This window comes from Nycticebus coucang, chromosome 2 (assembly GCF_027406575.1).
Source record: "Nycticebus coucang isolate mNycCou1 chromosome 2, mNycCou1.pri, whole genome shotgun sequence".
Lineage (NCBI taxonomy): Eukaryota > Metazoa > Chordata > Mammalia > Primates > Lorisidae > Nycticebus > Nycticebus coucang.
The window spans coordinates 156223562-156250496 of record NC_069781.1 but is presented as its reverse complement, the minus strand read 5'-3'; the positions used below and the strand labels follow the sequence as shown (position 1 = coordinate 156250496).

The 26935-nt window shown below is 46.6% G+C and overlaps 1 protein-coding gene and 1 pseudogene across 3 annotated transcripts in view; one reads left to right on the top strand and one right to left on the bottom strand.

Moving 5' to 3' along the window:
- Window positions 1-4134: 4134 nt before the first annotated feature.
- LOC128572660 (RING-box protein 2-like) lies at window positions 4135-4572 on the top strand (annotated as a pseudogene).
- Window positions 4573-15612: 11040 nt separating this feature from the next.
- Window positions 15613-26935, bottom strand: part of ADGRG5 (adhesion G protein-coupled receptor G5) — a 266713-nt gene continuing 255390 nt past the window's right edge. For all 3 annotated transcript variants that reach the window (XM_053602498.1, XM_053602504.1, XM_053602511.1), the window contains 6 exons: window positions 25490-25642; window positions 22717-22838; window positions 22203-22471; window positions 21599-21716; window positions 18817-19094; window positions 15613-18426 (listed from right to left, as the gene is read on the bottom strand). In XM_053602498.1, coding sequence (XP_053458473.1) covers window positions 18326-18426; window positions 18817-19094; window positions 21599-21716; window positions 22203-22471; window positions 22717-22838; window positions 25490-25642 — 1041 coding nt within the window. In that variant the 3' untranslated portion in view covers window positions 15613-18325. The remainder of the gene's footprint in view (window positions 18427-18816; window positions 19095-21598; window positions 21717-22202; window positions 22472-22716; window positions 22839-25489; window positions 25643-26935) is intronic.

Genomic DNA, 26935 nt, shown 5'->3' with positions numbered 1-26935 from the left:
GGGGCTTGGTCATAACACCTCCCCTAAAGATCAGACAGAGCTAGCAGCAGGTGGAGGAATGACTGTCTCTTCCTCTTGGTTCATCAATTGGAAAACTGAGGCCAAGAAGGAAAAAGAACAGACTAGGCTGTGGTCACACATCAGCCATGGTGGCAGAGCTGGCACTAGAACCCTAGAGTCCCACTTTCAAGAATGGGAACAAAATAAAGACATTTTCTGGCAAACAAAAATAGAGAGTTCATCACCGGCAAACTCTCACTAAAGAAAATTCTAAAACATGTACTTGAAGCAGAAGGAAAATGATCTAGATAGAAGATCAGCGTAATAGAGAGCAGAGAATGTGGCAAACGTGGGCAAAAGTGCACATACATGGACTGTGATAATAATGTCTAGTGGAATTTAAAATAAAATGTAAATAACAATGTAACATATGAATTGAGGGGGTGGGAAATAAATCGTATCAAAATGTTATATCAGTGTGCTACCCAGAAGAAAGGTAAAGGTCTTTATATGTTGTGTGCATGTTATCAATCCCAGGGTGAACACTAGAAGACATCAGCACAGTATGGCCCATGGGCCAAATTCACATTGCAGCCTGTTTTTGTAGCTTACAAGCTAAGAATTGTTTCCACATTTTAAAAGCATTATAAAATCCAACATGACATACTAACTGTGGCCCATATAGCCTAAAATACTTATTATCTGGCCCGTTACAGAAAAAGGTTGCCAATCTCTGCACTAAAGGAATACAAAGAGAGTCTATCATTTCAAACAAGTTAAGGGATAAAATGAATTGTTAAAAAACACACTAACAACTTTTTTAAATCCAGAGACTTTAAAGTTAAGTAGCACAAAAGATTTAATTCTAAATACATATATTAAGTACATTTATGTTTACTTATACATTAAGTATATTTATGTTTACATATATATTTATATTAAATGTAAATGGACTAAATGTTACAGTTAAAAGACAAAGAATTCAGACTGGATGAGTGAAAAATTGCAGTGTTTACCAAAAAAGAGATACATCTAAAACATAAGAATAGAGAAAAATTTAAAGCAATAATACAAAAATACTGGTAAAAAGAAAGCTGATGCAGCTATTTATATTCATAAAAGACAAAATGAACTTTCAGGCAAAAAAACACTACCTGAGGTAAAGATAATGATGAAAGTTAATTTTACCCCACAAATGCATTAATGTATACATGATCTATGTGTTTATGATTTAATAAAAAAAAATAAAAAAGAAAGTTAATTTTACTAGGAGGACATAACAATACTAAATTTGTACCTATAAGTTCAAAATATATAAAGCAAAACTTAATAAAACTATGTAAAAAGAAGCAGCCATAATAAGAGATTTAAGCCACCTTTTTTCAATTTAATAGAAAAAGGCAGCAAAAGGATATAGAAAATTTGAAAAACCCAATTAATAAATCAGACTTAATGAACACAAGTATAACACTGCACACAATAATTGTAACATACATGTTTCAAGCATATCCAGAGCATTTATTTATATATGCTCATATTTTGAGCCATAAGCAAATCTCAATAAATTTCAAGGAATTTGAATTATTTATATCATCTTCCTCTGACCACAATGTAATTAAAACAGAAATCAATAAAAATATAAATAACTAGGAAATCCTCATATTTAGAAAATTTAAATACACATTTCTTTATATAACATGGATCAAATAAGTCAATTAAAAACTGAAAACATTTTGGGGCGGCACCTGTGGCTCAAAGAGTAGGGCGCCGGTCCCATATGCCGGAGGTGGCGGGTTCAAACCCAGCCGCGGCCAAAAAAAAAAAAAAAAAACTGGGAAAAACTGAAAACATTTTGAAGTGAATAGTAATGATAATATCATATATCAAAACTTGTAGGCTAGGCACAATGGCTCATGGCTGTAATCCTAATACTCTTGGGAGGCCAGGGTGGGAGGATTTCTTGAGCTCAGAAATTTGAGACCAGCCTGAGCAAGAGTGAGACCTTGTCTCTACTAAAAATAGAAAAAATTAGCTGGACATTGTGGCAGGTGCCTTGTAGTCCCTGCTACATGGGAGGCTGAGGCAGGAGGATCGCTTAAGCCCTGGAGTTTGAGGTTGCTGTGAGCTAGGTTGATGCAACTGCCCTCTACCTGGGGCAACAGAGTGAGACTGTCTCAAACAAACAAACAAAAATCTTGTAGAAAATGTTTCTAAAGTAAAACTTATAAGAAAATATATAGGCTATATTAGAAGAGTAGATTCAATCCCCCCCAAAAGATGTATAAGGAAAAAATAATAATTATAAAAGTACAAGTTATAGTAAGCAAACATACAATAATAAAATAAACAAAAATCAAAACTGGTTCTTTGAAAAGACTAACAAAATTGGAAAACCTCTGGAGAAAGAATAAAGATGCAAGAAAAAAGGCACAAATAACTTTTGTGCCTTCTCTTAGGTAAGAAAAGGGGAACGTTATTATGGTATGACATTTATCATATTAAAAATATTATGAACAACTTTATGCCAATAAAATTAAATTTTATAAAATTCCCAATTAAGTATTTCTTACTTAATCTGGCTTAAGTAGACATCAAAATACATTAAAGAATCCTAATCTATAATTAAAGTCTTCCTACAATGAAAACTTAAGACCGAACAATTCTATTGGCAAATTCTACCCAGCGTTCTAGAGATAAACAATAATTCCAAGTTGGCCTGAGCCCTTACGAAGATTCAGACTCATTTTATGAGGCTAGCGTGATCTTGATACGGAAACCCAACAAGGCAATATGAAAAAGAAAAATTACAGCCTCCTCTCTCTGAAGAACATAGATGCAAAAATTCTAAACAAAATATTGGCAAACTAAATCTAGCAACAGGGATAATGTTAGGTTTAAGAAATGCAATGTATATCTAACATCAGAAAAAAATTAATGTAATTCATGACATTAATAGATCAAATTAGAAAATTCTCTAATTGCCATATGTACAAAAGAAATGTTTCACAAAATTCAATATCCATTTATAATTTTAAAAGAGAAAAAAAAAACCTTCCCAAACTAGAAATAGAAGGGACCTTCCTAAATCTGATAATATCTGACCTGATATGTGTGTGTGTGTGTGTGAATATATATATATATAAAAAACTCTATAGCAAATAATAAACTTTCACAGGTGAAACTGTCAAAAACTTTCTCTTTGAGATTGAATAAGCTAAGGAAGCCTGCTATTACCACAGCTGCCAAAATGTTTTTCTGAGAGACCTGGCTTGTGTAGTAAGGAAAGGAAAAGAAATAAAACAGAACATACAAGGATTGGAAAAACAAAAAACAAACTTAGTCATTGACAGATGATATGATAAGGACATAAAAAATGCAAAGAACCTGCAGATAAACTATTGGAATTAATAAGAGACTTTAGCAAGGTTGCTGAATACAAAAATCAATATTAAAACATTATTAGGCAATACTATTAGTAGCCACAACAATTAGGAAATGAAAATTTTAAGACATGGGTGTAATAGGCGGCCTCTAATGTCTCCCCTACAACCCTGCCCAGTGATCATTATCTTCTGGTATGCATGCTTTCTGTGATTGCATCTCCTTGTATGGGGTGGATTTAGTGACTCACTTCTAATGAATAGAATATAGAAGAAATCAGGAGATTTCTAATAACACTTCTGATATTAGGTTATAAAAATACTGCAGCTTGCATCTTAAGTTCTCTCTCTGTCTCATCACTTGCTCTGAGAGAAGCCAGATGCCATGTCATCACCTCCACCAGTCAAGCCCTCAGATGAGACCACAGCCCTGGCCTTCAATGTGATTGAAACTTCCTAAGAGACCTTAAGCAAAAGCCACCGTGGCTTCCAGGCCCACAAAAACTGGGAGATGAGAAATGTTTGTTATTCTAGCCACTGAGTTGTGGGTTAATTTGTTACACAGCCATAGATAACTAACACAACCACCATTTATAACACTTCAAAATATATCAAGTATTAAGAACACACATTTCGAATCGCGGGCAGTCCCGGTCTAGGAGCAGCGGTGGCCCGTCTTGCGGCCCCACAGAGCCGCCATAGCCACCCGCCTCCCCCGACCCAACATCTAACCCGCCGGCTTCGCGCGGCCGCCATGGCAGACGTAGAAGACGGCGAGGAACCCTAGGCCTTGGCCTCTCACTCCGGGGGCGCAGCCTCCAAGTCGGGGAGCGACAAAATGTTCTCTCTCAAGAAGTGGAACGCGGTGGCCATGTGGAGCTGGGACGTGGAGTGCGATACGTGCGCCACCTGCAGGGTCCAGGTGATGGATGCCTGTCTTAGATGTCAAGCTGAAAACAAGCAAGAGGATTGTGTTGTGGTCTGGGGAGAATGTAATCATTCCTTCCACAACTGCTGCATGTCCCTGTGGGTGAAACAGAACAATCGCTGTCCTATCTGCCAGCAGGACTGGGTAGTCCAAAGAATCGGCAAATGAGAATGGCAGAAGGCTTTCTTAGTGCAGTCGTTCAGAGCCCTGGTGGATCTTGTTATCAAGTGCCCTGCAAAAGCTAGAACACTCCAGGGGATTCATTCTTCAAATAAGGAGCCAATGGATCTGTGGTGTTTTGAGACTCGTTAAAGGCATGGTTTAGTATTTTGTCGGTTTTATTTTCATAAATTCTCCACAATGAAGAAGATAATTTATAAAAGATGGTCTTTCCTACCTCTGTGGTGTGTCACACACACTGCTTAGAGGTGCTATAAAAAAGGAGAGAACTCCCCAATTGAATGACCTTTATAATTTTCCCATTGATACCCTAGTTGTGGAAGCCGTTCCTGTCAGAGGAGAACTTTTTGCATGCCTATTGATCAGCTAAAAAAGGACAGCATGTTACAGTAGCAAATAAAGTGAGTTTAAAAGCCAACTCTTATCCTTAATTTGTTCCTAACTTATTTTGGCAGGAAGAGGGGGGTGATCAATGAAAGCTTTACTTAATATGAGAATTTTAAGTTTGGGCCACTGAACAGGGTAAATAAAATTAAACTTTTGGGCATATGGAATGTTGATTGTCTTTTAAAAAGTTATCAGTCTTTATCATTGACTCATCAAGAAAACCTTTATCGCAGTTACCTCACTATTCAATTATTGAGTGGTAAAAGACAGAATTATTTTCCAGTTGTTGTCAGATGATATAAATTAACTATACTTCAGATGTGCTGGTGAGGAGGAAATGTTTACCGCTGTAGCTTGGATTAAAAGGTTTATTTTATCTCACAATGTTTTAATAAATGGTTTATTCTCTTTACCTTAAAAAAACACATAATTCCTTTGCTGGGCATATACCCAGAAGACCAAAAATCACAACATAACAAAGATATTTGTACCAGAATGTTTATTGCAGCCCAATTCATAATAGCTAAGTCATGGAAAAAGCCCAAGTGCCCATCGATCCACGAATGGATTAATAAATTGTGGTATATGTATACCATGGAATACTATGCAGCCTTAAAGAAAGATGGAGACTTTACTTCTTTTATGTTTACATGGATGAAGCTGGAACATATTCTTCTTAGTAAAGTATCCCAAGAATGGAAGAAAAAGTACCCAATGTACACAGCCCTACTAAGAAACTAATTTGGGACTCTCACATGAAAGCTATAACCCAGCTACAACTTAACAATAGGGGGAAGTGGGAAAGGGGGAGGTGGGTAGAGGGAGGGGAATAGGTGGGATCACACCTGTGGTGCATCTTACAGGGGTATTTGCGAAACTTGGTAAATGTAGAATGTAAATGTTTTGGCACAGTAACTGAGATAACGCCAGAAAGGCTATGTTAACCACTGTGATAAAAATGTGTCAAATGGTTTATGAAGCGAGTGTATGATGCCCCATGATCATATCAATGTATACAGTTATGATTTAATAAAAAAAAAACACACACATTTCTTTATATAACATGGATCAAAGAAGTCAATTAAAACTGAAAACATTTTGAAGTGAATAGTAATGATAATATCATATATCAAAACTTGTAGGCTAGGCACAATGGCTCATGGTTAGAATCCTAGTATTCTGGGAGGCTGGGGTGGGAGGATTTCTTGAGCTCAGAAGTCCGAGACCAGCCCGAGCAAGAGTGAGAACTTGTCTCTACTAAAAATAGAAGAAATGAATCTAACCAGAAATATGCAAAATTCAGATTAAATTCTAAAGCTTAGTTAAGAGACAATGTGAGCTACATAAAAACACACAGGCTAGAGTACTCATCAAAAATCCTCCATACACAGTGGCTGCCTGGTTAATGACAGAGGTGGTATTTCTGAACATTGAGGGAAGTGACTTTTCTTTTTTTTTTTTAATTTACCCTTTATTTTTTTTATTTATTTTTATTTATCTTTTAATTAATTTTTTTTTTTTTTTTGCAGTTTTGGCCGGGGCTGGGCTTGAACCTGCCACCCCTGGTATATGGGGCTGGCACCCCACTCCTTGAGCCACAGGCGCTGCCCCATAAATGGTGCCAGAACAATTGGGTGTCTCTATGGGAAAAAATAAAATTTGACCCTAGCACACACCAGTCACAAAAATATCAAGTAAGGACCTAAGGGTGAAAAGCTATAAAGCTTCTAGAAATAATACTATGTATAGACTTTGATGTAGGGAAGGATATCTTAGACAAACACAAAAAACACTAACCATAAAGTTTAATAATTAAACTATAGTAAGCTGAAGAATTTCTGTTCATCAAAAGACAACAGGAAAAAAGGTGAAAAAGACAAGTTACAGAATAGGAGAATATATTTGTAATAATATAATTGACAGGGCAGTGCCTGTGGCTCAAAGGGATAGGGCGCCAGTCCCATATGCGGGAGGTGGCGGGTTCAAACCCAGCCCCCGCCCAAAAAACTGCAAAAAAAAAAAATAATAATATAATTGACAAAGGGGTAGTATCCAGAATACATAAATATCTTTGACAAATAAATAAGAAAAAAAATGAAGAGGCTAGCACAGTGTGTCACACCTGTAATCCTAGCATTCTGGGAGGCCAAAGCAGTTGGATTGCCTGAGCTCAGAAGTTTGAAACCAGCCTGAGCAAGAGCAAGACCCCATCTCTACCAGGCACAGCATCTCACGCCTATAATCCCAGCACTTGGGAGGCCAAGGTGGGTGGATTACCTGTGTTTGCAGTTTCGAGACCAGCCTGAGGCAAAGTGAGACCCCCATCTCTAAAAAATAGCTGGGCATTGTGGTGGGTGCCTGTAGTCCCAGCTACTTGGGAGGCTGAGACAGGAGGATTGCTTGAGCCCAAGAGTTTGAGGTTGCTGTGAGCTATGGCACCACAGCAGTCTACCAAGGGTGACCAAATGAGACTCAGTCTAAAAAAAAAAAATAAAACAAAACAAACAAAAAAGACCCCATCTCTAAAAATAGCTGGGCTTGTGGTGGGCCCCTGTAGTAGTACCCAGCTATTCTGGATACTGAGGCAAGAGGATTGCTTTAGCCCAAGAGTTTGAGGTTGCTGCGAGCTGTGATGCCACAGCACTCTACCCAGGGCAACAAAGTGAGACTTTGTCTCAACAAAAAAAGAGAGAAGAGAAGAGAAGGATGAAGAGCAAGATTTGGCGCAAACAGTGTATCTAGAAGGTGTGCCAGGAGCAGGAGTTGGGGGGAGAAGGGACATGGAGACAGGGGAGGTGGAAACCCCCAATACAAGGGCATTGTCAAGGTGGCTGCTATAGGCCTCCAAGACTCCGAGAGCTTCAGAGTTGTTCCCATGAAGGTCGGAAGCAGGAACATTTCTCCACAAGCTGGAGGCAGCCCTGGGGTAGAATGTGGAAAGACTGGCTCTGGCTGTGGGAGGTTTCCCCACCACACAGTGACTGGAATCAGACTGACGCTGGCACCAGACGAGTCTGCTACAAACAACCCAGTAGGAAGCTGGCAAAGGCTTTGAATAGGTGCTTAAAAAAAAAAAAGAGGAAATCCAACCAGCCTATAAATATACAGTGTGGAAATGAAACTTAAAATAACAATGAAATACCATGGCACACCCACCAGATTACCAAAAATTAGCAATACCAAGTGTGGCTCCCTGGAGGAATGGGGACGCTCATCCGCAGCTGAGTGGGACCATAAATTTGTCCCACCACTTCAGAAAACTGACATTATCTAGTGAAGTTAAGGACACATGTGACTTGTGGCCTAGATATTCCACTACCAGATATTTAGCCTGGAGAAATGCACACAACGTATATATCACTGCTCTCCTGTACAAAGGCTCATAGCAGGTTTGCTCAAAATAGTCCCAGCCTGCAAACGTCCTGAAAGTCCACCAGGAGGAGAATGAACCCATACATGGATCATGGTATATTCACATACTGGGAATAGTCAACAGCAATGAACATGAATAAACTGCATTCACACAACAACACAGATGACTCTTACAAACCTAACAGTGAGTGAAGGAACATGGATTTCATTCATATGAACTTCCGAAACAAAACTAAACAAGAGATACAGATACAGGAAGCAAAACTATAAATAAATGTAAGGGAGGGATCGATCCCCTCTCTGTGTAAGGGTGGCGTCTGTCTCTCCAGCACCCGGTGGTGTGTGATGGAGGAAGGGGGCCGGGGTGTCCGGGCTGGTGGCAATGCTTTCCTTCTTGACCTGGCTGGAGGTGACGTGGGGATTTGCTTTCTGGGCTTTGTGGAACTACGTGTACTGCGTTATCCTGAGTATTCTCTGTAGTTCAATTTTTTTAACATTGAAAAATAAATAACTAAATAAACCAACCCAATACACACCACCAGTTCTCTTCCCCCTCTTGGGTACAGCCTGTTACCCAGGAACCCCAGGCATCAGCCTCGATGGCACCCTGCCCCCATCTGAGCTCCTGTGTGGGCAACACCTCCTGACACCTCCCAAAGCCTCACCTTCCCTCTATGCCGGCAGTCAGCAGGCCCCTGGGAGGGGTGGCTCATCACCATTTCCCATCTACCCAAGGACAACTAAGGACAGCTACTCCTCCAAAGATGGCTTTCCAACTTGTCTCCACCCCCTCCCTACCAGAGGGACCTTTCTGAAACTCCACTTAGATTGGGAACTCCCCTGGTAAAAGACCTTCATTATCTCCCTACTACCCAGGCCCATAACCCATCCCCTTCTTATATCCCTCTGGTTTCTCTCTGCCCCGCCTCCCCACCGCCACCCTGATCACCAAGCCTAATCTGTACTCTCTCTCCCTTCCTCCCCTGCCCATGCCCAACCTTCTAAACCAACACTGAGGTCTTGGTTTAGACTTCCCCTCTAATAGAAAAGCTTCTCACCCCACTCTAACAACCTTTCGGAGGAAACACCCAAGCTCACAGGCTCCAGGTTCTGGGGTCACTGGGGACACTTGTGTTCCTGCTGTCCTGGTTTCCGGGGTGAGGGAGCAAAGCCAGGACCTGTGCAAGACCAGAGGCTCCCACTGCTGGGCACAGCCTAAAGAAGATTGATGCCTGTAAGAGGCAGATTCTCAGCTTCAGCAAAGCTTCCCCTGGGCCAGGAAGGCTGGAGAGGGTAGGGAAGGAAATGTAAGAGACCCACAGGCTCAAACTGAGGACCTCAGCAGTGACCACAATGAAGTTTAAACCAAGGGCCCATTCCCCTTCTAGGAGCAACATACACTTCCCCAATTTCGGTTTAACCCAAGGATATTCTCCACAAATGACCACTGAACTTCCTGCCCCATGCAAGGGATGGAGAGCTTTAATGTCTAATGTAATGTAAAAAATAATAAGGAAATGTGATATTTTTGTACTCTCAAATCTTTTTTTCTTTTTCTTTTTTTTGAGACAGAGTCTCACTTTGTTGCCCTCGGTAGAGTGTCATGGCCTCACAACTCACAGCAACCTCCAACTCTTGGGCTTAGGCAATTCTCTTGCCTCAGCCTCTGGAGTAGCTGAGACTACAGGCGCCCACCACAACACCCAGCTATTTTTTGTTGCAGTTTGGCCGGGGCCAGGTTCAAACCCGCCACCCTTGGTATATGGGGCTGGCTCTCTACTCACTGAGCCACAGGTGCCACCTGCACTCCCAAACTTGTCCACACAATTCTCATTATGTTATCACTGTCTGGAACCTCTCCAGTTCCCAGCAAACAGTGAGCTTGGAGTGGGGTGGCAGAAGCCCATCCTGGGTCTCTTCCTCATACGATACCTTGGGCTGAGCAAGACCTCAGACAGAAGGTAGATGGACAGATGTTTGAACAGTTGAATGAATGAGTGAAGGGACACATGGGTGAATAAAATAATGATGGACAGAGGAACAGTCAGATGAATGGGTGGAGGAAGGAAGGATGAACACGGATGGATGATGGGTGGAAGACAATGGATGGATAGGTAATCAGATGAATGTCTGGATAAAGGAACAAATGGATGAATTGGATGAACAGATGGAAGATAAAGGAATAATGCACGGCAGACAAAATGATGAATGGATAAATAGAAGGATGAATGGATAAACAGACAGGTGAATGGACAAAGGAATAAATGGATGGGTAGAGGTGAGAACAATGAAAAGCCCAGCAGATAGGTGTTCCAACTAACCGATTGGAAGTCGGGCTTCAAACACTCTTCTGCTGGAAAGGTGCCACCTTATAGACGGCAGGAAAGTCATCACCACCCACAGGCGCTGGGAGCAGGTAGAAAGGATGAGTGCCCAATCCTGACCCCTGGAGGTCACAATGGGAATGACCATCCCAGAGCCCGGCTTGGCTGCCCAGGCCATGCTCCGCCAGCTTGGGAAGGAGGGAAGGGAAATTTCAGGCAGCCTGATCTTCTGGCATGGAGGCTGAGGCTCCCATCAAAGCATTCTTGGGGCTTCTTTGCCCCTTTGGCCTAATAGCCCTGGCAATGGAGGCCCATTCACTGTCTAGGGCGAATATATCCTGCCCGGTCAACTCTCTTACATTATAAACCTGTCTCTCTTCCTCCATAAACCTTGTTTCATACTTGCCTTAAAAAATAAATAAATAAAAGTTCTTAGTCACTGTTTGCCACAACTACAGTGCTAGGGATGGGACCAGGAGTTTGCTCACACTCTGAAGGGCCTACTGTTGGCCCAGCCCTGTTAAGACATCACCTAGAGAGTTGCTGCAGAAATCCACGGAAAGGGACTATAACAGCCCACATTTCTGCATTACTATCGTGCTGGGCAGTGGGCCAGGCCACTCACCCTTTTCTTGTCAGCCCTTGAAGTAACAACTAGGATAATCCCCATTTTACAAGTGAGAAAACAGAGTCTCAGAGAACCCAAGAGGCTTGCCCACGTCTGTGGTGAGTGAGAGGAAGAGTCGCTTTGAACCCAGACTGCCTAGCATGCATAATCACCTTGCTTCCTGCCTCCCTGACGGGCCCTGCAGAGAGGATAACTGAGGTTGATGTTCTGAGTACCTGGGTGAAAACACCATGTAAACACACACAGCCCCTGGTATACATCAGATATCCCCATCCGGTGGGGTCCCTCCGTGCCCTCACGGTGATGACAGGGAAACGAAATCTGGTTTGGAGCTCAGCCCCAGCACTGAGTAGCTGTGTGACCTTGGACAAGCCACTTAACCTTTCTGTGCTTCAGTTCCTCGCCTGTGTTAGTAGCATGACACTGACTTCCCTCACAGGGCTGCTGAAACTTAATATGTTCAGAGTATCTGATACATAGTAAGTATTTCCTCTTATCATCAGTAGGGAGAGAATGAGCTCAGAGAAGAAAAAGCCTGAGCCCTCGGAGGCAGCAGTTCTCTGCCTCCACCCTTTCTTTCATCATTTTTCTAAAACAAGATGGGATCATATCACTCTTCTCCTTAGAAACCCCCACCTTTGCCTGCAAATAAGATGCAAATTCCTAGGCTGGGCGTGGTGGCTCACGCCTGTAGTCCCAGCACTCTAGGAGGCCTAGGTGGGGGGATCGCCTGAGCTCAGGAGTTTGAGATCAGCCTGAGCAAATTGAGACCTAAAATACAAAAACTAGCTGGGCATTGTAGCAGGTGCCTATAATGCTAGCTACTCGGGAGGCTGAGGCGAGAGGATTGCTCAAGCCCAAGAGTTTGAGGTTGCTGTGAGCTACGATGCCACTGCACTCTACCCAGACTCTGTCTCAACAATAAGAACCAAAAACCTCCAAATTCCTGATTCTCCCTTAATCTACAACAAGTGTCCTGATTTTGTGTATCGGTTATTGCTCTGTTTATGTGCTTAGGTAAATATTATTTACATTTTCTTGGCTTTCAATATTTTTTTTATTGTTGGGGATTCATTGATTGCATTTGTTAGGTAAAATCCCTCTTACAATCGTGTCTTGCCCCCACCTTGCACACACCAAGGCCCCACCCCCCTCCCTCCATTCCTTGGTTTTCAACATTATTTTAAAAGGTATTAAGTGACTATTCAATTTTATCCACTTAAGTATTGAATAGCCCCTCTTGTGAGCTGATGTGACATGCCGCCATCATCATATGTGTATCAGAGTCCCCACCACCACCACCCCACACATACACGGTGCACCCACATCTGTTTGTGTTATCTCTTTTCTATTCCTCATGTGTGTTAGTAGCTTGGTTTATCACTGTGACAAATTTCTGGTCAATTGGTTTATCACTGTGACAAATCTCTAAATGTATGGGGATTTTTACATTTTTCTTATTACCCTCTAACTTCATTGCATTGTGGTCGTAGAATGTGCTCTGTACAATACAGGTTAAGTGTTCTGTGATCTGAAGATCTAAAATCTGAAATGCTCCAAAATCTGAAACTTTTTAAGCCCTGAGGTGACATTCAAAGGAAATGCTTCTTGGAGCATTTCAGATTTTGAATCTGAGGGTTAGGGATGCTGAACTGCTAAGTATTTAATGCAAATATTAGGAAATCGAAAACACTTGTGGTCCCAAATATTTTGGATAAGAGCTATTCAACCTGTATCCATTCTTAGAAACTTTTTGGAATTTGTCTTGTAATCTGGTATAAAATCAATTTTTGTAAGTGGTCAGTGATTGTTTCGGAAGAACCAGACTGTGGGACACAAAATGCAATTATTGTCCATTAGAGCAAGTTCATTACTAATGGTGTTCAAGGCTTCCATATCTTGGTTAATGTTTTCAGCTTTTCTGTTAGTAATTAAGAGAAGCATTTGAAATATCAGATGCTAATAGTGGGTTTGTCGGTTTCTCTCTATGCTATCTTTTTTTTTTTTTTTTTTTTTTTTGTAGAGACAGAGTCTCACTTTATGGCCCTCGGTAGAGTGCCGTAGCCTCACACAGCTCACAGCAACCTCCAACTCCTGGGCTTAAGCGATTCTCTTGCCTCAGCCTCCCGAGTAGCTGGGACTACAGGCGCCCGCCACAACGCCCGGCTATTTTTTGGTTGCAGTTTGGCTGGGGCCGGGTTTGAACCCGCCACCCTCGGTATATGGGGCCGGCGCCTTACCGACTGAGCCACAGGCGCCGCCCTTTTTTTTTTTTTTTTTGAGACAGGGTCTCACTCTGTCACCCAGGCTAGAGTGCAGTGGCATTATCATAGCTCACTGCAACTTCAAATTCCTGGGCTCGGGTGATCCTTCTGCCTCATTCTTCCAAGTAGCTGGGACTACAGGTGTGCACCACCACACCTGGCTAACTTTAAAAATTTTTTCTGTAGAGATGGGGTCTCGCTGTTGCTCATGTTGGTCTCAAACTCTTGGGTTCAAGTGATCCTCCTGCCTGGGCCTCCTGCCTGGGCCTCTATCCTGAAGTGCCTGGATTACAGGTGTGAGCCACCATGCCTGGCCAACTCTATTAATTTTGAAAAGCCAAGTTTATTGAAGCAAATTTAAACACAATAAAATTTCCTTTTAAAATGAACAGGTCTGTGAATTTTGCTAAAAAACAAGCAATCACCACTACTCTCAAAATATATATTTTTATTATCTGAAAAAGTCCCCTCATAAACTTGACAAACTCTACCTTGCCGTGATCAGCATTGACAGTGATGAGTCACGTGCGCAGCAGGTACCCTCAATACGATGTGATGAGGATGCCTCTTCATCTCTGGGCTCCGCCTCCCCCAAATCAATAATGCCAGTCAATTCATGGAAAACCATCACACAAATCCCAACTAAGGGGCACGCTACAAAATGCCTGACCAAGACTCTTGACAGCTGAATGCTCTCAATCTGGCAGCTGAGACAAAGACAGTCATAATACAGAGAAACACCTTCTGTCATGGGGGAAGTTAGTGGGGGGTAAAGATGAAAGAAGGCCTCACCATAGATTTGGAGGCTGGGGACCGTTTCCCAGTCTAGAGCAAAGGGAATGAAGATGTGCAAAGCTGACACTTTGAAAACATATCATCATCACTCCACAAATGAAAAGCACAGGTGAGGGTGTTCAGACAAAAGGACAGCCCCAAAATGAGAAAGCAGCTACTCAGGGAACCGCAAGGGCTTCAGTGTGGCAATATGGAGGAGGGTGAGGAAGGAGCTGGGGAGATGGGTGGACAGAGAGGCACAGGCCAAACCCCCTCAGCCTTCTAAGCTTCTGTGGAGCTTAGCAATGAAAAGGGGAGAATGTGAAAGGGTTTCACTGGGAGAGGACATGGGCAGTCTGCAGGATAGAAAACTCCTTCTGGCTCCTGGGGAAAGTTGGAACTGGGAGTGGGTAGGCAAGGAGGCCAGCACTGTGCAGGAGAGAGAGGCTAGGTCTGCTTCAGGTTGATACCAGGGGTGGAGCACCCCTATGGCAGACCCCTTGGAGTTTCTGGTGGTGGCTTTGACTGGCAAGAGAAACATAAGGAGGAAAAGCCTCAAGTTGCGTCGCTGTCAACGGTGAGGCTCATTTGATGGGCAGAAGGCTTCTCCATCAGCAGAGGCTGGGTTGATTTGAAGAGTGAAGAGTCCACGCCCCGGACTCCTAAGCCAGTGCTCTTTTCAACTAGGGTTGCCAGGTTTAGCAAAAACAAAAATAAATAAATAAATAGGATCCACAGCTAAATTTGGGTTTCAGATAAACCACAAATAATATTTTCGTGTATTTTGAGGATTGGGGATCTTATATTTTCTCTGGCAACCCTACTTTCAACATGCGCGTACACACATTCAGGCACACATCCTTTCTGAAATAAATGTAACAAAAGGACATAGGAACTTCCTATGGCGGCGCCCCTAGCTCAGAGGGTAGGGCGCCGACCACATACAGTGAGACTGGCGGGTTCCAACCCGGCCTAGGCCAGCTAAAACAACAATCACAACTGCAACAACAACAGCAACAACAACAACAACAAAAATGGCTAGGCTTTGTGGCAGGCACCCATAGTCCCAGCTACTTGGGAGGCTGAGGCAAGAGAATCACTTAAGGGCGGTGCCTGTGGCTCAGTGAGTAGGGCGCCGGCCCCATATGCCGAGGGTGGCAGGTTCAAACCCAGCCCCAGCCAAACTGCAACAACAACAAAAAAAAAGAGAATCACTTAAGCCCAAGAGTTTGAGGTTGCTTGACACCACAGCACTCTACCCAGGGTGACAGCTTGAGATGGAGAAGGGAAGGGAAGGGAAGGGAGAAGGAAGGCAGGAAAGAAAGAAAGGAAAGAAAAGAAAGAAAAGGAAAGAAAGGAAAGAAAGAAAGAAAGATCCTAATCTATGGCCCCTCTAGCATCTACTTGTCATCCCTTCGCCAAGTGCCTTTTCACAGGCCCTGGCCCTGGCCCAAAGTTCCCAGACTCCACCCCATTCCATCCTCCCCCCGGTATGGAAGCCCCCAAGAGCTGACCCCAGGGCCCCATCTGAGGTAAGCTGGGACTCTGCTGGGAGCTACTGGGAGTGGGAGGAGAGCAGGAGGGGCCAGGAGGCACCTGGGAGGGACCCAGTCTCCCTCAGTCCCTCCCCTAAATGCGGGTAAGGCATTTCCAGGAAGTGGTCCCTGCCCAGAGCCTCGACCCCAATGGGGCTCAGGGCCACAAGCTTGGGGCTGTTTCCTGGAACCACCAGACTCATCCCATGTCAAGTGGCCACATCCTCCCTCAGGCAGCCCTGGGCTTGGTGGGGTCTAAGAGGTGAGGGACTGGCCTAGGGGGCTTCCAGGCAAGGTTCTCCTTCACTGGATTGCAAACCCAGCCACAGTGGGAGCCTAGGTCACTCTCCCTGGAGCTGCCCACGAGAAAGGCTAAAGGTTGCCAGATTCCTCAGCACCCTCATTAACTCGGGGACCTACCCCAACATCCAGAGAGCCAGATGCAACTCAGAACTGGGTTAAACCAAGGCCACTCAGATGGGTGCCCACCCTCACCCTGATGCGGGGTAGGGAGGCTCTGTCTGCACTCAGCATGGGAAAGAGGCCTTCTCTATGGGGGAGTAGGGAGATATCATAGAAGACAGGATAAATGACCATCAGGAGTTTCAGGAGATCAGAAGACAGGGGAATTGGAAGGTGGGGGACATGTGGCAACAGGCTGGAGGCTGCACCATGTGGGGAATATCCCTAGAATAGCAGAAAGCCAGCAAGGCTGGAGCAGAGGCCCCTCTGGGGAAAGAAACTGAGGCTTGATGAGATATCCCTAGGGACAGGCTGGTCCTGTTAGGGTGCACATCCCTGGGCCTGGAGCTCAGACAGGTGTCCTCTGAGACTCAGTTGACATTCTTAATAATAATAGCAAAAATACTAACAATAACAATTTTAATCACTTATTGAGCACTTACCCTGTGCCAAGCCTGTTTATATGGATTCTTTCATTTAATCTTCAAAATAAGTACTATTATTGCTCCTATTTTACAGATAGAAAAACTAAGGCACAGAGGTTGAGTGACTTGTCCACAGTCACACACCTAGCAAGTGGCAGAGCTGGTTTGCGAGCCCAGGCAGTCCGGCTCCAGAGTCTGCACCTGCCTCTCAGCACCTGGTGAAGAGATATTTGCATCCAGGTATGTTCAGAAGGGCAGAGGATGCCTTTGGGAGAACTTTTCTCCAGGGGGAAGTCCTGCTCCAATTCCTTCACTGTGGCATTCAAGGTCCTAAAATTTGTCTGCTGGTCTGGGCAGGGCCTTGAGAGTCTTGGGGCCTGTGCCTCTCTGGTGCCAGACACACTGGGGCAGAGCCCCCTAACAGTGACAGCACACAGCTGCATTAGGAAAAAAAGACAAATGGCTGTGTGAATGGGGCTCGCTCTTCCTGCTGGTCACTCAGCAGGCACAGTCCTGCAGGGATGGGGTTCTCTGGCTGGAGCGTCATGTCCGCAGGTGACTGCAGCAGTTTTGAAACCGATGGCCTCTTAGCACATGCCAACAGCGCCTCCTGCTGTTCATCATTGGAAAAGCACTGGCTTCATGACTACTCCCACTTGGCCAGACAGGCAGGTCTTAGGGGCAATGGTTATTCTCTGCAATTGTGGTCTGAGCTTGGGATTTAGAACCCCACGCTCATGCCTACCAGGTGGGATTAAATCCTGCCCAATCATCAAATAGTTGTCACTGGGACCCAACTGGCTCAGCTGGAGGGGAAAGAGGCCTTCCCCTCTGACCCACTGGTCTAAGTGGCCTACAGGGGATTAAGGGACACTGCAGAAAGAGCCTCTGGAAAGAACTGAACTTCCTGATCTCTGGGTTATAGTGGTATTGGAGTGTAGACCCTCTGAGAAAGGCTGGATTTCCCCCTCTTTGGGAGGACAGGTTTGGACTTGGAGTCATTATAATTTGAAGAATTAAAGGAAAAGAGGCCTGAGGCATATGCTAGGAAGATCTCAGACACTGGGTGGGTCTCTGAGCATTGGGCTGGAGGTCCTAAGCTGGGATGCTTCCTGGCCCTTCCCAGGAGGAAGGTAGCAGGGCCAAACAGGTGCTTTGGAGGCAGGCTAGTTGAGATCCTGCTCCGGACAGGCAGGGGGAGGTTGTGGAATTTTCACTCCACTCTGACACTGTCCCCACTGATCTTATTCAATCTTTACAAAGCTCCTGAGTTAGGCAAGACTGAGCACTTACCCCATGTCACATATGTGGAAATTGAGGGTCTGTGAGAAATGATAAGCCCAAGGTCCTATAGTGAGACTCAGAGCCAGGCCTTGAAACACGGCCTCCTGATGCCCAGGTTAGTGCTCTGACCACATGCCTGGCCAGCTGGGCCCAGGCACCAGGACAAATTTTGCTGCCCCCAGGTGGGGTTGGCCCTGGCATGGGACAGAATGTCAGGGGACAGCAGAACAATGCTCTGCCCTCAGTGCCTGAGGAGGCCATGGAGGTAGAAAAGGCTCCCAGGGGGACACAGAAACAGGCCTGGCACCTTCTTTAGTGGGCGCCAGGGCCTTGGTCTGGAGGTAGCTAGAGAGGCTGAGGGCTCCAGGCCTGGAAGCCCAGACTATGGCATTGTCTGGGAAGAGCTGAAGGCCTCCATCTCTGCTTGGGCCTCTGCCTCTGAGTGGCACCTCTGGCAGCAAAACCACAGGAAGAGGAAGAAACCTGCAAGGAGAAGGCTGGTTGGTGAGAGTATCGTGGAGCAGCAGGGGGCCTCCCCAGACCAGAATCTATGACCTCCTCGGCTGTAGTGAGCTGGGCCTCGCTGGGGCCCACGGCTAGTTCCCAGAATCTCTTACCACTGAGGGCCTGAAGGGCAGAGCTTAGATGCTGGAAGACCCAGCTGCAGCTGTCTGTAGGGTGCACTTTGTGCAAATTAGAAGGCAGCACCCTTTCCTCTGGGAAGATGCAGCCCCCTACCAGTGGGCTAGTGGAACTGTGGACTGGATTTCAGACCCCACTCACCCCCTTTACCTGAAGTCCCCTGGCAGTGAACATCCCACCAGCCATACACTCCTCTGTCCTGGGACATCCTTTGGGCCACCCATCACCTACCATAGAGCGAGTTGAAGATGGTGAAGAGAAACAGCTGGGGCAGCAGGAAGACACCAAAGGAGAAGAAGGCCAAGGTCCAGGTGGTCCCCAACAACATGGTGAGGCCCAGCACAGTAATGGTGTCCCGACAGGCCCGTGCACCCTGCCCTTCCGCCCGCGCCCGCAGCCGGCGCAGGACCCACAGTGCCCAGGCCAGCACCACCAGGTTGAAAAGGGACATGAGGCCACCGTAGCCCATGACCAGGACGCTATGCACCACAGGGTTCCGCACCCAGCACCTGCAGAGGAGGGTGAAGTACAAGGCTCGCTATGGCTCTGATGGCAGCCAGGGAGACCAGAGTCACTCTGACCTCTGACCCATCTCCAACTTGGCCCAGTCTCCCGGCTCAGACCCCATTGTTTCTTCACTAACTGCACAATGGTAAAGACCCTAACCCAGCTGTCCAGCCAAGCTACCACAATAGGACATACCTGTCACCTTAGTCCCCTTTCTGAAGTTCTACCATGTCCACCCTTTCAGTCACAGCAGTTTGTCTCCTACCTCCGTACTTTTTTTTTGAGCTCCCAGAACTGGATGGTTCCTGGGTTTGTTGTTGTTGTTGTTGTTGTTGTTGTTAAGACAGTCTCACTCTTGCCCCAGGCTCATGAGTGCCATGGCCTCGGCCTAGCTCACAGTAGGTGGGACTACAGGCACCCACCGCAATGCCTGGCTTATTTTTCTATTTTTAGAAAAATAGAAATCTATTTTTTCTCAAGCTAGTCTTGAGCTCAAGCGATCCACCCACCTCAGCCTCCTAGAGTGCTAGGATTACAGGTGTGAGCCACTGTACCTGGCCTGCTTCCATACCTTTATCCCCCCTCTCTCTACATGGCCCTCTCCCTTCCATGGCCAGCCCAGTGCCAGCTTGTACTACCTTCCACCAATTCGTTGGCCTGGGCCATCTTTCCTGGAAACATTCCCTTCCACTCCATCACTTGGCTGTCACCTTCTTATCACCATTTTTATGCAACCAGATGCTCCTCCCCAGGAGATTTTTCCCACCTAGACTGGGCCAACATGTGCCTCCCTGAGTGCAGAGCCAGAGAGGCCTGACGGTGGCCCAGCCCCGGTCCTTCAGGCCTTTGCCTGCGCAGGACACCTTCAAGATAGGCACTGCCTTTTACCCAGTTGGACACGATATCACATGCTGTGCATGGATTAGCCATATAATCCCCATGACGACCCTATGAGTTAGGGTCATAGTCATCCCCATCCCATAGATAAGGAAACTGAGTCTCTGGCTCAGGAGCATATGCTAGTAAGAGGCAAAGGTGGGAGCTAAGACCCAATTGTCTGAGCCCAGAACCTGTGCCCAGAGTCACAATCACCTGCTCAGGTTCCCATTATGGGCTCCTGCCCCTGCAGTCATAAGGATCCTCAAACACTAATTTTGGGGTTCATCCAAGTTGATGAGTATGGTTGTGGATCATTTATTTTCACTGCTGGATAATATTCTAGCAGCGGTGGCTCTACTACAATTTATGAATCCAGTGTCCTATCTGTGGACATTTAAATTATTTTTCAAGGTTATTTTTTAATTGTGTTTAGGAAGACATATATATGTAGTAAGAAATTTTTTTTTTTTTTTGCCGGGGCTGGGTTTGAACCCGCCACCTCCGGCATATGGGACCGGCGCCCTACTCCTTGAGCCACAGGCGCCGCCCAGTAAGAAATTTTTTTAATGTAGAAGAATAAGTTACAAGACCCAGGGGGATCATTTCCTGAGGGGAGAAGGAAGAGAAAGGAAGGGCTGGGAGAAGGCAGTCCTTACAGCAGAGTTCTCTAACCTTCCTGCATTAATATTTCCTATCTGATGGATGTATCCCCTAAGCTGTTTTGTCTACATCACATTATTTTGTAACAAAATACACCTCTGGAGAGTCGTAAATCACACATCTGAGACACCAAGCTGACCCTCACAGTGAGAAGTTTGGGCTGGGGCTGGGGCATGAACTCTGGAGCTAGCCTGCCTGAGACCAAACCCCAGCTCTGCCTTGGCCTGCTGGGCAACTTGAACAGGGTTTGTAAGCTGTCTTTGCCTCGGTTGCCCTAACTGTAAAATAGGACTGACTCTAGGACTTACCCATGTTGTGAGAATTAAGCTGGCTGGTGCCCAGGGCCTGCCACAGAGTCAGCTCTTAGTTATCCTGAGCTTGTATCAGCCCAAGAAGGAAAATGAATATTCCACAGCCAACTTCTGGTGATGAGTCCGTGGGGGTATCTTATGCTAGTCTATGTTTGGCTGACAGATACGTTGCATTATAATAAAAAGCTTAATGTCCTAGGGCACAGGAACAGGCAGCAGAGGCTATAAAAGAAAACAGCAGAGCCTGTCCCTGGGCTCCCAGAACCCGCCTCTGCTACCTCTTCTGGTCCTCCAAGGCAGAATCTGGGTGAGCAAAGGGGTTGGCAGGGATACAGTCAAGGGCAGGCTGAGCCAGACCAGAAGCACCTGGGAGCTGGAAGACGGGGAAAGCCAGGTGGCCTTGGAAGCTGGTAAGAAGATGCTGGCTTCCTACATCTGGTGAACACTGAACACAAGCCTGGTCCTGGGGGGGACTTTCAGGATCCAGCAGAAGGGACATGGCAAAGCCCCCTGCAAACCTCCCCCTGTCTAAACCATGGCTGCCTCTTTTCCCCACAGATAGTGCCCTGCCTGCAGGACCCCACGTTGCCAGCCTTAGGCCTGTGTGGACCTTCTGCTAGAGCAAGGGAGCCTGTTACAGCCCTGAGGGCACTTACATGGACATAGTCTGGAAGGCTGTGACATTCTCCTGGCTGTTGGAGAAAGGGATGGTGTAGAGTCCGTACACTGAGCTCTTGATAGCGAGGAGAAACAGCACCAGGAGGGCCGGGAGCCCTGAGAGAGGGACAAAGGCTCAGGAGTCCCAAAGAGGGGCTGACTCTAGGTCCTTGAGGCTACTAGCCAGAACTCCACTGGGCCAGGGTGGCAGGGAGGAGACCGAGCCTCCAGCCAAGTGGTCCTGTTTCAGAGCCATCTGCCTGGCAGTCTTGGAGGAGAGTCTTCTCCAAGGCAATGTTAGTGATGGCTCTTGGACAGAATGGTGGTGGTGGTGGTGGTGGGAGCTACTGGGAGAGGCTTGGGGAACTGGTAAGGGAATAAAAATAAGAAAGAAAAGGGTTGGGCCAGCAGTGATGGCACTGTTGGAGGGGAGGAGGTGACAACCTGGTGTGATACAGAAAGTGGTGGTGGGTGTTGATAGGGATGACAGCTGGTGGTCATGTAGTGGTCCCAGTGAGGAGGTGGGGGAGGAAGAGAGGACAGTAGAAAACAATGCCTTGCCCGGCTGGGGGTCCGCCGGAAGAAGAAGCAAGCTGTGCTTACCCCAGCCCAGAGCACAGAGCTTGAGCACATATCGGTGGATGTAGATGTTGTAGACGCGGCCGAGGAGAAGGTAGAGGTTGAAGCCTTCAATAGCCATCCAGGTGAGACAGCTGAGCAGCGTGTAGTGGAGGGTGGCAGCCAGCACCATGCACGCCGACCTGGACACATGGGGCACGGCCAGCGTGGGGCTCAGGAGGAAGGCGACATTCAGGAGCAGCACAGAGGTGTGCAGGTTCATATGGATGCGTGTTATGGAGTCATTCTGCTTCCTGTGGATGCAAGCATGGCACTCCATGGCCTGGGGACATCACCCAGACAGCGCCACCCCTGGCTCATAGATACACAATGATGGGGAATCCGAGGATGAGGAGCAGCGATCCCATAGCAGCCACACCTCCAGGCTGCTCTGCCTCCCAGACCCCGCCCCCTGACAGAGCCCTCCCCACTCCAAGGGAAAGAAGGAGGGGTGCTGTACTGCAGTGGGACGGGCAGGCCAGCCATGGCAGGGGCGTACCTGGCATGGAAGTGCAGCAGGACAGTTAGCAGTGAGGCCACAATGGAGATGCTGCAGCCCACGAGGGAGATGTACGTGAGAGGCACCAGCAACTCTGCAGGGACCGGGGCTGCGGACAATTGCTGCAAGAGGAAGGGGTGCTGGAGCTCAGAAGCACAGGAACACCCTCCCGGCTGAGTCAGAAAGACCTCCCAAGATCTCAGCTCCTTCCTGACAAGCCCAGCCATGGTCCTGACTTGAATGAGGCTATGACATACAGGGTGACTTGTCACCCCCTAGCTCCCCTCTCCTCCCCCACTTTCTGTGCACCTCGTAAGGGGTGGGAGACCACTACTTCTCCTACTGTGTGTGCAGACAGGTGCACCAAGCCTGGCCTATCAGAGCCCTCCCTTCTCCTGCCCATGGTGATTGTTGTGGGATGTGCTCATGGCTGGCAGAACTGGGTAAGAGAAGCTCTCATTCCACTGGCCTGAAAGCTAGTAGGACATGAGACTGGAATTGCTGGTAGCCATATTATCATCCCATACAAAGACCCTGTCTGAGATCTAAGCCAGCACAGAGCAAGCAAGTTGAGGGACAGACATACATGCTATCTTAGTGATGTTGAGCCCCTGGACCAAGCCATGCCTGAAGTCTAACCCAGCCTTTTTCAGAAACATGAAGCTGTAAGTCCTTTTTTTTTTTTTTTTTTTGCTTAAGCCTATTTGAGTTGTATTTTCTGCCCCTTGCTTCGGCTTTTGCCTTGCTCCTTTTCTTTTTCTTTTTTCAAGAACAACTTTTATTAAGACCACAATTAGTAAAAGGTTACAGTCTTTTAAAAATATCCCAGTATTGGGTGGTGCCTGTGGCTCAGTGGGTAGGGCGCCGGCCCCATATACAGAGGGTGGCCGGTTCGAGCCTGGCCCCAGGCCAAACTGCAACAACAACAACAAAAGAAATCCTAGTGTCTACCACAAGGAACAAGTGCTAGGAAATAAACATCAAAGCATGACAGTAAATAGTGCACTAATGTGTTTGTTAAATAACTTTTCATTTGTTTCATTAAATCCACCTTTACTCCAAGTTAGACCTTTGGGTTATGAGTGGTCCATAAAACAGAAGTAGCTACGTTTCTATATCTTGTTCACATCACCTTCTAGGCATATTACATAATACTTAGATTAGATACTGTGGATTTGTTTCCTGAGCAGTAATCAGCTGATGGTGTCATTTTTACAAGAAAAACAGACATGGAAACCTTGTCCTTATAACTACTCCTAATAGAAGTGTAACTTATTTATGCACTCGCTGGACTATAGAAAAACAACAAATTATGTGTAATTAAAACAGAGAAAGAATAAATTCAGTTTCTTTCAGGCATAAATGTGTATTTAAAATTGCCTAGTAAACAAATAACACTTCTAAGCGAAGAATTTCCTGTAGTTCCTCCCACCCCCCCAAAAAATAATGTTGAATAGCCCTTATAATGAACTTTAAATTTGATCTCATTTCTTTTTGGTAAATATGGTTGCAAAAATCAAGTTATATATTCTTCTTTGTAAAAATTCTCTGCTTAACACATACTAGTCAAGACAATTTGGTGCACTACACCACCACCACCAGGAAGGTAGCTGAGAAGGCAGGTGCGCCTCCTCTGACCTCCCCCACTGGGTTTTACTTTGAGGTTGTCATGTTAAAATATAAACTTTTGTAAGGTCTTAAAATAACTTTTTCATAAAATAAGATACTTTCATGCTATAAAAACATTTGTTCTTGGTCAAAGGCTATGTTCTTCCTTCCTCATCTGTCACCAGCTGTCAGTATCTTCCTTAAAGATCCTTTTTTTCTTCATGAGCCACCTGCATGCAGCTCATTGACTGTCCAGGTATAGTTTACAGCCTCAGTATGACACGGTCAAGAGCTCCACACTGGTTTCACCGGCCTGAACGTGCTGAGCTGGTGCTGGTGTTTTCTGCACGTTTCGGCAGATCTTGGAGAGGCAATACTGGAACTCCTCGTCACAGTCCTTCTTGCTTTTGCCACAGGTTTTATAGCCCCTGTCATGTTGCTTGTAGCACTTTGTCAGGGAAGGGATACCAGTGTTAAGATGAGCCCCAAACAGTGGAGAGCCACATCCATTTGGCGGGGAGGGTTTAGATCCGTCACTGCACTTCTACTGGCAGAGCCCGTCCTCCCCTCCTACGAGGTCCAAGTCGGCGTTCAGGTAGGCGTCTATTTTGTTATTTTTATTTCTTTTGTTATTTTTATTGTTAAATCGTATTAGCCACTTTTTTTTTTTTTTTTTCTTTTTGCAGTTTCTGGCCGGGGCTGGGTTTGAACCCGCCACCTTCGGCATATGGGGCTGGTACCCTACCCCTTTGAGCCACAGGCGCCACCCTAAGCGTCTATTTTGGCGTTCAGGTAGGCGGCTATACCGTGGACGCCGTTCCGGATGGTCTTCAGGGACGCACTCCAGTCGGTGGTCTGGGCCTACTCCTGGCACCTGACCCCGGCGGCCAGCAGGAGCAGCGGGAGGGTGAGCGCGAGCCGCGGGAGCAGGGCCATCCGTGCAGCGCCGGGTTCCTTGGGTCTGCGGAGCCGGGCGAGCCCCCAAGGAGCCCCCGGGGACGCCGGGTCGCGGGCTCTGTGGCTGCAGCTGGCTCCAGGCCCACGCCTCCTTCCCGACCGCACCCCTCGAGGCCTCCACAGACCCGCCCTTGCCTTGCTCCTTTTCAACAGATATGGAGTCCCCCGCAGGTCTGAACCCCCTCACCCAGGCTGCATGCCCACGTACCATGAGAACCGCAAAGTAGGTGAGGTGGTTGCAGCGGCACAGCACCTGGGAAGGTGAGGGCCGCTCTGTGTGACAGCCCTCGGGGCTCCACGACCCCCAGTGCTCCTCGCTGGCTCCCTCCTTCCAGAAGACACAGGTCAACGTGTAGCCTTCCTGTGGGGAAACCCTAGAGTCAGTCAAGAGTGCAGAGGAAGGGCTGCAAATCAGGGTCTGAAGTCCTGGGTGTCAAATGTAACTCATCTGCACACTTGTCAACGCTTCGCCAGGCACTGGCTGGGCTTTGGCATCATGTAGTCCCAGGTCCCAGCCCCATCTCCACCATGGACTCTCAGAGTGACCTGGGCATGTGGCCAAGCACTCTGAGCTTCAGTTTATTCGTCTGTATAATGGGATAATTTACACCCAAGTCATAAGGATGGTGGGAAAATTGAAGGCAATATAGACTCTTGAGAGCTCAGCTCTTTATACAGTGGGTGCTCTGTTCCCTTCCCCCCTCCTCTCCGTGGGGAACAGCAATGGTCCAGACCCATGCCCAGTGGGAGCGGGAGAAGCTCGCCCACAGACAACCTGGGTGTCAAGCCATGTGGGCAACCGACACAGGCACTGCCACAGACAAACACAGAGGAAGGGGCAGAGGTATCCCAGGAAGGGAAACAGAGTTGGGGGCACGAGGCCTGAGAGGGTGTGTCAATTTCACCTGCCGTGGAGGGAACAGCAGTGGTGATAGCCCAGAGGTGTGAAAGGAAAGGATGACCATGAAATTCAGAGGGCAGCAGTCCTGATGAGGCTGAAGGGAAGACAGAGCCAGAGAGAAGACGCTCTGGGATTTCCAGGAACACCCTGGGCAGGGAGCAGACACACCAGGTGTGCCTCTCTAACACTCCCCACCTTTGTTCTGGCATCAGCATCTGCACTTCCCTTTGGAGCTCACTCCTCCATCTCAGTCCCTGGGCCATGCAAGCCAGGCCTGGCCAATCCACACATGCCATCCCCCTGGACACAGTGACTGGTGCAAGGACAGACACATGACCCTCTGAACCTTCAGGACCCTGGAACCCTGATTTGTACTAATGGGACAGAGCCTGATGGGAAGATGGGAAGGAAATCAAGCACTCCAGCATCCATCCTGCCACAGAGTGAAAAGACAAGGCAGGAGGCCACTGCTGAGAGATGGAGAGAGCCTGAGACAGGATGGCACTGCAGCCATTCCTGGATCCAGCCATTCCCGATGCAAGCCAATAAATTCCCTTTGTGCTTAAGCTGGTGTGCTACATGTACCACTTGCAATTGAAGGAATACTGACTGATGCAGGAAGTAAAAGCTGCTTTCCTTCCTTTAGCAGGACTTTTCCAAGTGTGATAAATTTAAAAAAAATTGTTTCCAAGATGGTTCCACAGGTTTGCATTTGATCAAACCAATGTTCAGCAGGAAAGCCACAGAGTGGTG